The 13,185-nt window shown below is 38.5% G+C and overlaps 1 protein-coding gene across 14 annotated transcripts in view; it reads right to left on the bottom strand.

Moving 5' to 3' along the window:
* LOC117971779 (liprin-alpha-2) overlaps window positions 1-13,185 on the bottom strand; it is a 178,168-nt gene that overhangs the window by 30,676 nt on the left and 134,307 nt on the right. For 13 of the 14 annotated variants that reach the window (XR_009329204.1, XM_059027571.1, XM_059027572.1 and 10 more), the window contains 8 exons: window positions 9,148-9,261; window positions 8,116-8,337; window positions 7,135-7,281; window positions 4,623-4,757; window positions 2,086-2,169; window positions 1,464-1,595; window positions 885-947; window positions 514-605 (listed from right to left, as the gene is read on the bottom strand). Coding sequence is in view for 13 of the 14 variants with exons in the window: in XM_059027571.1 (XP_058883554.1) it covers window positions 514-605; window positions 885-947; window positions 1,464-1,595; window positions 2,086-2,169; window positions 4,623-4,757; window positions 7,135-7,281; window positions 8,116-8,337; window positions 9,148-9,261 (989 nt within the window). In the remaining variant the exon portion in view is untranslated. Of the gene's footprint in view, window positions 1-513; window positions 606-884; window positions 948-1,463; window positions 1,596-2,085; window positions 2,170-2,581; window positions 2,669-4,622; window positions 4,758-7,134; window positions 7,282-8,115; window positions 8,338-9,147; window positions 9,262-13,185 lie in introns of all 14 variants that reach the window. The other variant, XM_059027580.1, reaches the window with a different exon arrangement.

Raw genomic sequence — 13,185 nt, 5'->3', positions numbered from 1 at the left:
TTGAGTTCTGGGTATTTTCCTACTTGATTAAAGACAATATGGCAAGGTAATACATTTCAATACAGATGCAGTAAATAATTACATTTACAAAGTGCTGTGTAATACCTAGGATTGGAAGCTGAAATACGTATCCCATGCAAACAGATACAAAGAGGACCCTGCACGATTTTGTGCTGTGATTTACATGGGGTGTATTTTCAACAACTTCTTGTACCTAATTGTTCACAGAAAGTTTCAAATCAAATTCAAGAGAATGAATCCCAAGATATAACTTTCATTAGTGTGACTAACTGCATGCCAAAACCTATTTATAAGTAGGCCTTCATGAGGATCTAAGACTTGGAGAATTTGTTTAAAACAAGTGACGTGTGAAATAAGGATCAGGGTATTCATTCTATAAATGAGTTACTGTGGAATGTATCATGAAGAGACAAATACACTATCTTATCCAAATTTAAAATATAACTCATATTTAAGCCAAGATGTAGTTACAGTTACATCCTTGCTCCTTACCTGGAAAATGTTGGCTCACTTAAGGATCCTGTTCTCATCTTAAACTGCTCAAGTTCAGATCTCAGCTTTTCTATTTCCCCTGCAAGATGGTCCTTAAAAAAAAAAGGTAACATTTATTGTCACTACATTATTGTCCCTGACTGAACCTCAGAGAGGCTCTTATACTTTCTGTGGTAACTGTCTTCCGAGTCGTTACAGAAGTCTACTCTAAACACAAACATATCCATCAATTAGAATATCACAGTCCTTACTATACAGTCGAAATTCAAGCTTGGTGAGTAAAATACATTTACAGTACACGTATCATGCCTAAGGGAAGATGCAATGCTATGTTGGTTCCTTTGGTTTAAGATGTACATGTAGTGACCTACCTTATCATGGAGTGAATCCTCAAGCTGTTTCCTGAAGTTATCAGAGTCCTGTATTAAAACATTCTGTAGACGAGAGAAAGATGTGAAACATATACGGTACTGGCAAGAACAATGAGATTGATAGCTAGTTTAAGTACTAGTTGGATTCTAAAACCCACAGGCAAGCAGGAAGGGGAAGAGAAAATACTAACACCTCTCTCATTTTCAATGTAGTATTCCTACAACTATTATGGCAATTGAGAGCCACTAATATTACTTTTAGTATTTGAAATACTAATTTTCTACCCAGCCTACCCCATTCAGACGCACAGGCATACCCAAAAAACAAAATCTATCACCAGGAGGGACCCATTTTACACTATCCAACTTACCCTTTCTTATATTTTTCCGTCCGAATTTACAGTTGAGTGATCAAAGTTTTGAATACGCAATATAATTCAGACTTCACTAGTAATAAGTCCATATAAATGTATCTTACTGAAATTACCAGTTCATAATGTAGAAATGCCAACCACTGTACATGCAGCCACATAGCTTAATTAACCATTCAAAAGCTGAATGCCGAAGTTACTTCAATACCTTGTCTTCTAATGCAGCCATTCTTTCTTTGAGGTGGAGCTGAAGGCGCTCATTTGACTCTGTCAGGAGCCGGTCTACAGTGTCTGACAGCCTCTTATTGTGCTCCTCATTCATTTTCTCTCGTTGCCGGGCCTGTCATACAAAAGCCTTATCAATTCTCGTCTACAGTGAAGTAAAGTTTAAGTGTATTAAAAAAGCTCCTTTATCTAGAAGATATTAATTAGTATTAGACAGAAGAAAAGACATATACTCACAGCATGTAGAACAGTACAAACCTATAACAAATGCCCATGCATAGGTTCAGCAATTGTTTTTTAAGATAAAGCATTGAATAGTTCAGTCGAGTTAAGTTACCACCTAAACTCACATTATGTAGAATAACTGTAACAAATTGGTCCCATGATGACGCAAGCCTCCATTAGCCCAAATGTAACCTAGAATGCATGTAGTCAGGTCACTATGATATGATAATAAAAGGTTTTTACCATCTAAAATTTGAGGAGGTGTTCTCATGATACAAATAAAAATGTATATGTGTAGGGAGGATAAAACAAACTTATAAAATTGAGACAACGTGAAATAGAGTTGAAGGCTCTCTTGCACATGTAAAAGTGTGACTCACTCTTTGAAGCTCCTGGTTCTTCTCCTCAAGCTGCCCTTCCAAGTGCCTCATCCGCTCCTCAATGCTGCCGTGCCTCTCCTCAGCCTGTAACACACAGGGGAAGTCAGTCATTTTAACAGCAACGTCAACTCTCATACAGGTATTAGAACAAGACAAAGAAGCCAAGCTACTACTATCCGCAAACTCAAGTTTAAAAAAAAAAATAAAAAAAAAAAAAAAACAACATTCAAATCAGGCAGCTGAACAGCATTGCTTGAAATGTGTCAGCTTGAGAGGCCTGTTAATGACCAAGCATTAGCAAAATATGGTCGTTAATATTTCTATGAGCAATGAAAGTCAGCCAGATGTAACATGCAGCTTCTGCATGGTTTGAACCAAACAACTGCTGTCTTTGGAAAAAGCTCTTTAAAAGCGCTAAACCACACAATGATTGGCTACAACAGAAAAGTCTGATGGATTCTAATTAGCAATAGAAAGTAAAGTCCAGTAGGACTACCTTCCTAAGTATGGAGTTCATTTCTTGGAGTCTAGCTTCCATAACATACTGATACTCATCAGATGAGGTAGAAGAGCTTGGATCATACTAACCGGTCAAGGAAAAGGAAAGGGACAAATTGAAGAATCAGAACTTAAGACACACACACACCAAATAAAACAGTACAGAATGTTTCAAAAGAAAAAAGATTAAATCCTGCCGAACAAAACCAGCAGAGTATGTGTTAAATATGAAGGTTGTGGACAATGTGCAGAGGCAAATTCAAGAGGTATAGAAGGAAGTTCACTGTTAGTAAAGCCTAGCCAGTAGACATGTTGCTTGGTGAAGCAAAAAAAACAAAACAAAAGCGCAAGGCTTCCTAAATACAGTACAGAATGAACATACGTTAAACAGAACCGACAAGAACACTTTGATACATGGAGGCGTGGGCTTAACTTCAAATGGAAATCAATCACTTTTTACCATCAGATTCAACATCAAACATTAAGCTCCTGGTAATCTCATGGCAGGATAAACATTTTCAAACACAAATTAAAGTCTCCCTTGACTGTCTCTTTAATGCCGTGTGTCAAACATGTGAAATTCGACGTGCTTGATGATGTTCAAAAGAATTGTTATTTGTGGAGATTATGAATTTCATAGATACCTAACAAGTAGCACACATCTCCCTAGATATCTATTCTCTAGATATGCAAAACCCTAAAGGTGGCATACTTGTGTAGGTGCACCTCTACCATACACATGTTGCCCGTGACATCTGCAGAAGGGAACAATCACAATGGGTTAGTAGTGCACGTTTGCCAATTCCAAACATCACTAATTGTGGGCAAATTGAACATTACTTTACCACAATATGGAATTTAACATTTAAGAAATTCAGAACTACAGACCCAATACTAAATGGTCTAGCTTTTGAACATCATGCCTCAAATCATTAAAAAAAAGTTCAGTGGCCTGTTTAGCTATAACAAAAATAAACTCAATAATCCTTTCTTCCTAAGACTCTGCTGGTAGAAGCAAAAAAGGCTTCACATTAGAAATAAGTCTTGTTTACAGTTGCAAAAGGGAAAAGCATTACAAAAATGATTTGTATTTGGTTTCCATCCATTTAAGTGAAAATTACTTTTATAGCTACTATAAAAAATACCTTGAAATACAACATTGCAAAAGTAAAGTGAAACTACAAAGCAACAGTATGAAGACAAAAGATGTTAATTTATAGAACAAGAAACACAAGCATATATAAACACATTTGGTAATAATATAGCCCTTGGCAATCAGATATTTTATTGTTCAAGGGGCATTATCCAAAATAAGAATATTAGGAGAAAACAGGGAATATGTACACTTCAGTATGCCTGCTGAGAAGACTGTTGAAGCAACAAGAATACATCAGGTTTGAGATATTTCTTGAGAAAAGTGAAGAAAGGAATGCCTAAAGAAAGAAAGCAGGAACCCTTGCTGGGCCTTTTAACTTTCTCCAAATTATTATTTAAATTAGTCATTTAGCAGAGACTTTTATCCAGAGTGACTTACAGAGCCTAGGGGGTGAACTATGCATCAGCAACTGCTGCAGAGTCACTTACAATAGGACCTCGGTTTTATGTGTCCGAAGGACGGAGCACAAGGAGGTTGAGTGAACCGGGGACCTCCTGGTATCAAGCCCTTCTTTCTTTAACCACTGGACCACCAAGCCTCTACTAAAATAGTTTTGCTTTCTTTCTTAAGTGTTAAACATAATTGGTTGTTATGCACGGTTTTAATGCAGCTATTATAAATCCCCTCAGTGCATAAATGCTTTTCCCTCAAATTCATCAGCTTTTGCTTTGAGGTCAACTTGAAACAACGATTGGTGAAAGTTCAGAGACCTATCCAAAATGTCCACAACCAATGGTGTAAGAAGTGAATCAAAATGTGCCAATAGCTGAACAATGATCCTCATTTCCTGTACTGACATGGATTGGCTATGGTCTGTGACTTGTCACTCCGCCCTGTATTGTTGAATTGTGATTGGCAGCAATGTTGTCTCCAAGAGTGTCACCTTTGTAAGAGCTGCTATCCTCTGAGCCAGTTCAGCCTCCACCTCAGGCAGCGTCTCTGCCTTCCTCATGGTCTGCTGCAGCTTCTGCTCAGCCAGCTCCAGGCGCTCCTGCAACTGCCGGTTCTTTTCCTCCATCTACAGTGGAGCACAAAGAAATCTGGTCAGGAAAGGAGGAGATCTGGGGTGATTTCATTCTGCAGAAGCTCTGTCCTCTGTCCTCTCACTGCCTTCTGCTGCCTCCTCCACCTGTTTAGATTGCACTTGATCTACCCCTCCTACTATGCACTGGACTTGCCTAACCTACGCACCACCTTACTGGACGCTCAGCTAATGCACTGTCCTTGCACTATTGCACTGTAGATATAACTGGTAATATGCCTCAAAAAACATGCTTGTTTAAAAAGTTACTGAGGTATTAGAAGAAACTTTGTTTCTATATTTGAAAATTGTTTGAAGTGATTTCAGTTTGGAGCATTGTCTCCCCCTTTTGTAAATCTTGATTGAATAGTACTATAGAACTAATTTCAGAGATGTAACACGGGTCATACAATTTAACCCTTTGTTTTGCAAGATCTTAGAGGAACCCGGTTTTACAACCCACTCTTTTACAACTTGGGAACATAGAGACCTTTCAGCAAAGACGACAGAGTCTGCATACATTCTGTTGGCACTTGTTGAAGGGATCAGTGTCTCTTTTTAAAGTCATTTTCTCAACTGGGTACAACTGTACAAACAGCATAATGATCACAGATCGTTGTCTCTTGTGCTGTTTCCAACAGCAACTTGGCAATACTGTAAAATACTGCAGATGCTAATGTCTCTATAGCATTGATACTGGCAAGGCAGATATAACATACCCAACTGATTAGGGAATTACATGGAATGTAAAACTAAAGCTTGATCTTGGAGCGGCATATGTAAAGGCTTATCAGAATCTTGATTTCCAAGCCAGAACATTGGGTTGCCACAGCTGAAGAGCTTCTGATCCCTCCCTCCCTCCCTATCTTCTTTACTCTTTGAGTATGTTAGCGGACTGACACTTGGCACTCTATGAAAGCCAGCTGAACCACCACCACCACTAGTGGGTTATAATACAAACTGTTCCATGAGAAAAATCTACAAGACTTTTTCCTGCTTTTATTGCCCTTGATCTGAAATTTCCAGTGGGATCCTGTTTTCATTCAATTTACAGAGAATCAAAATATGATTTTGCCTAAGGTCACACAGAATGATTAACTACACCTGTATTGAAAACCAGAAACTGCTTTCTTATTTAAATTATTAGTGTAAATGATCTTAATAAAATTAAGAAAATGCAACTCTGACAAATCTCCTCTATATGTTTTTAAGGTTAATAAATGTCAAACATGTACTTCATCACGAGACTGTAGTTAAAATAAGCTAGAAGTGGAGATTTGTAATGAGAGTACTACTGTAGAATAACCCTTAGACAAATGCCATGACCTACACCTGACCTTACTGACTAGATTCTTTATGTAGTAATTCAACCTGGATCAATTATTTAAATTTCAAATGCAACTTCTACAAAGCAAGTTTACATTAAATTTGTTCTCATTATTTTTTCTAAATGTATCCTACATAATTAGCTTTGGTATCCTTTTCAATGGCCCCAAACATCTAGTTCTGTTTAGTTCACCTTTCCATCTTTACTAGGTTATAAAACCCTTGTAAAGGTACTGTACATTCCTATAGATCATTCCTCTTCTCCATGATGCTCTTCAGACATTGAAATCCCCAGATTTCCTGAGTTCAGTGACCCCTTTAGAGGAAATATTGAATCCCGTGTCATTTACATGTACCCCAGTTTCAAAAAAGTCATGGCCATACCATTTATTAAGCAGACTTCTAACTGAAAATGTTTAAAAAATCTAACTCTTAATTTGTGTTAACCAACCTGGTGGAGAGGGCTGGCCTGAGTTTTAATGCCAGATATTTTTCTATGTGAAGAAAACATATTAAATGTTTAATTGCTCAGTAGAGATTGTAATCAAGGCAATACAGTACATTATATTTTTAAGACCTAGTAGCCACACCAAAAGAACATCTAATAAGTGTGTATGTGCTGTTAAACTGAATATGTCTATCTACAACTATGGCCAAAAGCTTTCCATTACCCTATAGAATTAACTCATTTTCGGGTCGAATGAAACCTGTTGAATAATGTTACGTTAACATATTGAATTACATACCGCTTTGTAGTTTTTCATATACTTAACGAAATTGAAAAATGTGACATTTAAAAAATCTAACATGAAATACCGTACTACTACTATGGCTTCCAGTAGACTTTTGTGATATCCTTTTGTAGTTTTTTTGATTACAGGACATTAAATAAAACATCTAAATTATGTTAATATATACATAATTTTGTGTTTTAACTATGTCTCAATCCTAAAATTCTAGGTGATGCAAAACTTGTAGCCACAGCTGTGTAGCCCTCTTATTAAAAAAGCTTGTTTTCTTCTCGTCTATCACTGGGTGGACACTGGACCTGGCGCAGGAAGGCCTCCTTGTTTGCCAGCTCATTCTCTAACTTGTCATTCATGTCGTGCACCGAGGTGGACTCTCTCTGGGCACCGAGGTAGCGCCTCTCCAGCGTGGTAATCCTCTCCTCCATGTCCTCCTTCTGGCACAGCGCCTGCACAAAGACAACAGCACATATTGTTGGGATCAGAGATGGCTTTTCAGGTACACTCCCAACAAAGAAACACACTAAGACTTGCAGATTCATAATGGGGAATGCATCTTAATAAACACTTCAATGATACGTCCCTCTGTGCTTATGGAATCAGTAAAAATGAAGTTGAAGTTAAAAAGCTTTAAAACAATTTAGACGGTTGTCAGAGTAAAAGTAAAACAATTGGACCTCACTGCATGAAGCTTTGATTTCAGAGTTCCAAGCTCACTCAGTGCACTTGGACTTCAGCAGTGTAGCATGCTGAGCTTTTACCAGTGAATACTGACAAAGCAACGCCCATTTGCTTTAAAGAACAAAGTTAGGTACAGAGTGACTAATACTGGTCCCCGTACAGACTATTTTTGAAGGAGAATTCACTTAGCCAGCTCATGTGCATCCAGCATGCCCAAGAGTATTCACTGAAGACTTATCTAGGATGAGTTACCCCTGGGTTAAACTCTCGACCTATTAATCTGAAAGAACCTAGGCACACTCCCTCAATGGTTACAAGGCATTACCCCAGCTGTGACAAGAAACAGTTAAATAGCAAAGAAACCACTAGCAGCAATTTTCGCTGGCTAATTTCAAAAGGTGTTGGTGGCTAAGAGACTGGATAAACTGTAAAACCTTTGCACCTCTCGGTAGGCAGTTTGATTCCAGCCATGGTTGAGTATGGGGAACGGCAGACTCTCAAACAGACAAAATTGTGAGAAGATATGCATTAAATGAGCATGGTAAGCAAAGTATCATACGAAACTCTAATAGACACAGCATGAGTATCTGTTGATGCTTCACCTCTCTGTTGTCCCTCTGGTATTTGTTGCTCATCTCCTCGGACTTGAGCAGGTCCTTCCTTGCGGTCTCCAGCTCCAGCTCCACTTCTGAGACTCGTGAAGACAGGGAGGACATGCGCTCCTTCATCTGGGCCAGCTCATAGTTCTGCTTCTCCAGGAGCTCCTGCAGCTCCACCACATGGCTGGCCTCGTCACTGGAGTCAATGGAGCCGTTCGACAGACGCTTCACAGGGAGGAGACAAAGAGCCACTCTGTTAAACTGCACAGATTATACAGTAGTGTGTCATTTATTGAGCTTTGCACACAAAAAATGTATTCATTTAATACAGAAATTAGTTACACATTTTTTGCAAACTCATCTTACATAAAATTAATTAAAAACTAAAAACATAGCTAGGTCTGAAAGTGTCTAACGCTAAGATTTATTATTGTCATCAACAACAGCTTGGTATCTTTTTGACATTGTGTCTGTGTACTTTCTCAAATCTCTAGTGTAATTTGAAGTTGTTTCCACAAACTCTCTTGTATAGTTGGTACTACTGTCAAGCATGGAGTCTACAGAAGCAATGGGGTGTTCTAATACATTTACACACAACTGTATATATAGATACATCAATGGATTTAAATAACACTGGTGTCAGTATCATGAAAAAGTATGACACCATGACCTTATTTCCAAAGTTTAATACATTTTGGGAGAGTGGCTTTGATGATGTATATCCTTTGTGCAAACCTGTGCTACACTGTAGATCAGGGGTTCTCAACCGGGGGTCTGTGGCCCCCTAGGGGTCTTGAGGAGGTTTCAAGGGGTCCTCCAAAAATCAACACAGAAATACCATGCTGTGGTACTGTCTGAGTCATCGTGAAGGGTCATAGACCCAGAGGCAAAAGTTTTACAAGCCTCCAACACCACTTTTTTGCGGGCCTCTGACATTAATAGAAATAACTGATATTTCATAACCATACCAATCTTTAAGAAAATAATGATGAGAAGAGACTAATATGAACAAGGTGCTGTAGGATTAGGCCATACCTTTCCATGGACCTTCTGACTGGTTTCAGTCTCTTCAAGAAGCTCGGCTTCAGTTCCATCCCCTGACGCAACTTTCCTCTGAATGTGTGCATTCTGCTCCCGTAAAGCTACAATCTGCAGTGGAACATAAAGCAATGTAGTTAGCACTCATGGGACTGAAGTCTTCATTAGGAAGGTCTATCAGTTATCAGTGGGGAACAGTTCAAATGTAAGACATAACAGTACGGATAAGAGCCGCAGACAAAACAGAACGATTATTTTTGTGGAATACATTATTACATTCTGCAGAACAGCAACTAATAAACCGTCATCCTTTACTAAATATAGCCCACTGTCTCTGGGTAATAAGGAAGAATTCACAGAAGAGACACTGTACCATTCTACACAGGAGTGAGCCAACAGCCTCCTGTGAACTTGTAAAGTAGAGCAGACTGATAATCCCCAGCGGATTGTCCTTCCCAGAGTGCTCCCAGCCCAGATCAGGTCCATAGTTATTAAATATTCTTTACATGTTTCATCCACTGGGGTGCCAGAAGTGTTAACCCTGAGATTTTCCCCAAGGAAACACCAGCTGAACGAATCAGGGTTACAGCACACAAATAGAACAAAGTATGGGATGTGTCTGCTGAGGATAGTGTACCTGATGTACTGCAAGACCCTAACTATGCAATGTTATCATCCATTGCTTTCATTCAACACATGAACATATTCTAATGTGCAAGTCACTCAAACACTCTTCAGTTTTTTGTAAAGTTTGGAGACAAATCTATTGCAATTATAAAGCTGTACTTATAATGCTTCATCACAAACTCAATGAACTGTTAACTAAAAACTATTAAGAGTGTAATTACTGGCAATGGCAGATGACATTGAAAAGTTTGGTCTTGTTGTATTTTTTAGATTGCCTGAAGGCAAGCCTCATTTCAGACAATCCAGGGTCAACTGAAGAGCATTCCATGCAAAAACTTACTGTGCCCTATTCACAGAGCTTTAAGAAAACATTTCATGAATAAAGACTTGAATAAAATGAAACCCCAAATAATAAAAGATGTAGATGCATGCATCTCTCGGGGGTTATTTCTCAGTAGGCTGTGCCCTTTACTTCAAACTGACAGAGTAGGCAGCATCTACTGGGAAAGTCGAAGGTGAATTATTATTATTATTATTATTATTATTATTATTATAATAATAATAATAATAATAATAATAATAATAAACCATCCAACTTAAGTCACGCTCCTCCAGTTGTCTCCTTGCAGATGTACATAAAACACCAACCAAATGAAAACAAAGTAGAGTATCTTGCCCCTTCCCTTCCCCACTGTAAAACTCCAGGATAAAAGGGACACCTGCTGTGTGATGAGCCTGGGACTGCGATACAGTGAGTTCACCCAAATTGCCTGCCAGTGGTTACTTAATTTTTTTCTGGCTTGCTGGTCTAACTTGGTTGGTATTTCATCAGCTCATGTACCTGCAATCCTGCATGACAGATTTACTCCAATTAAACTGCCATTAAACTCCAAGCATGCACTAAGCTGTAACACTTTAATGAGTTGAGTCGTTACTCCAGCTGTATCTTGTATTTCTTTTTTATAATTGTAACATTTATACAAGAATACAAAAAAAGAAATGTTTTGACAATGTTTACGACACTGCTTCTTTACCCATGACATCTATAAAACATCAGGATTCATTATTAACACAGCAGAACTATGAACACTATAAGCAATCCTCAAAACAAATTCCTATTTTTGTTCCACAGATTTTCACAAAGACTGTTGGAGTTTAATATATACTTTACTAGGATCGATGGAAAACTGTTGGTTTGCTGTAATCTGACCCAGGTTTCTAATGTTGGGTAGGTAGGTAAGTAGGTTTTTCTGTTTGGGGAGAATGGAAAGACAAGCAACCTGTTGCATTCAGAAAGAAGGTGGCATTTTTATTTTACTCGCAGTACAATATTTGTATTGGTAACTTCAGCATAGGAGCAAATGTAATTGCAACAAACCATCTGTATCATTTACAGAAAGATCCACTGATAAATCCAATAGTACCTCGTAAAACACTCTTTCCATTGGGCAATGTATCAGTACTTGGCAGTTATCAGTGTGTCCAGCCTTGAATATTTGAAGCTTGTGGCTTTAACTAAGTTAGAGTTACCAAATATACTTGTATATTTCAGTTACATAGAGACACACGATTTATAAACACCTGGCAAAGCCTGTAGTGAAGAGATCCCAGCTATACACTGTATCATATACCATAACCATGTGCTGAGACTTCACATAATATGGTTCACTGCATAATTTATTACTGCTGTAAAAACATATTTGAAGTACAGTATGATTCTCATAATTAATAGTTAATCATTTTTAACCTCATACGGCACATTTTAAACTCTTAATATTGCACTAACATACATACTGATGTTGATTGCATCCCCTTCTTAATCATACACTCTTTGTAAATGTATTCAATGGTCTTAGCTTGGCCAGACCTTCCTGCGATCCTTTGGCATGCTTATTATAACCTGACCCCCAAAAGATAACCGACTGTCGCAAAGAGTCTCTTCAAGGTTTTCATCACCTCACTAAAAGCATTTCCTCCAGTTCCTGCTTTCACAAACTTCACTTTTAAATAAAGTAGTTATCCCTACATAATTTATGGCCCCAGTTCCTCCATTGACTCCTGGTATTATGTCATACAGCTTGTTAGGTGTATAACCGAGGTCCGATCGATCTACAGTAGGGTATGTGCTTTTCAGCAGCTTACAATTTCCAGACACACTAAACCCTGCAACTTCATTTATACACTACTTGAATTTTCTACTTGATACCCTTGGGTGCTCCGCAGTTAGAATCCAGCACTTTGTTAAGAACATAAGAAAGTTTACAAACGAGAGGAGGCCATTCAGCCCATCTTGCTCGTTTGGTTGTTAGTAGCTTATTGATCCCAGAATCTCATCAAGCAGCTTCTTGAAGGATCCCAGGGTGTCAGCTTCAACATCATTACTGGGGAGTTGGTTCCAGACCCTCACAATTCTCTGTGTAAAAAAGTGCCTCCTATTTTCTGTTCTGAATGCCCCTTTATCTAATCTCCATTTGTGACCCCTAGTCCTTGTTTCTTTTTTCAGGTCAAAGAAGTCCCCTGGGTTGACATTGTCTATACCTTTTAGGATTTTGAATGCTTGAATCAGATCGCCGCGTAGTCTTCTTTGTTCAAGACTGAATAGATTCAATTCTTTTCACCTGTCTGCATACGACATGCCTTTTAAACCCGGGATAATTCTGGTTGCTCTTCTTTGCACTCTTTCTAGAGCAGCAATATCCTTTTTGTAACGAGGTGACCAGAACTGAACACAATATTCTAGGTGAGGTCTTACTAATGCATTGTAGAGTTTTAACATTACTTCCCTTGATTTAAATTCAACACTTCTCACAATATATCCAAGCAACTTGTTAGCCTTTTTTATAGCTTGTTGTTGGTATTTCACCAGTCATTAAAAGTTAACTGCACTTGATTCTTTACCATGACTGTGCTGTACTCAACATTTGAATTTTAATGGCTAATTGTAAACGTAATCTATCTACCTAATGTTAAAAATACTCTCTCTGCAATAATGCCTGTAATTTCGCCCCTGCCTGAGTCAACTCACTATATGCCTGTCTAGTAGGGGCCGATCTAGCCTCCCCGTAGGATCCCCAGCCAAGATAGTCAAATTGACGCATATATGTGCTCCCCAGACTGCACCCTCAGAGCAAATACCCAACATTAACGTCCCTGATATTAAATAACACTACAACATTCCCCTGTATATGCAAATGAGTGTTGCACTCACTGTTTCTATTCAAATTGCTAATCTTCCCCAGCATTCACCATGCTTGCAGGAAGGACGGTGAAGCCAGCCACTTTCAGTCTGCTGCTGTCCTTGAGATTGTGCTCTGAACAGCGACGCAGGAAACAAATCACAGAGAGAGCAAGGCTTTAAAGAAAAGGGGACATTTAAGCGAAGCCAAAATGAGTAGGTGGATTGAGGGA

The sequence above is a fragment of the Acipenser ruthenus genome, chromosome 7, assembly GCF_902713425.1.
Source record: "Acipenser ruthenus chromosome 7, fAciRut3.2 maternal haplotype, whole genome shotgun sequence".
NCBI classification, from domain to species: domain Eukaryota; kingdom Metazoa; phylum Chordata; class Actinopteri; order Acipenseriformes; family Acipenseridae; genus Acipenser; species Acipenser ruthenus.
Note: the sequence above shows the minus strand (reverse complement) of the source record. Positions and strands in the feature narration are given on the sequence as shown.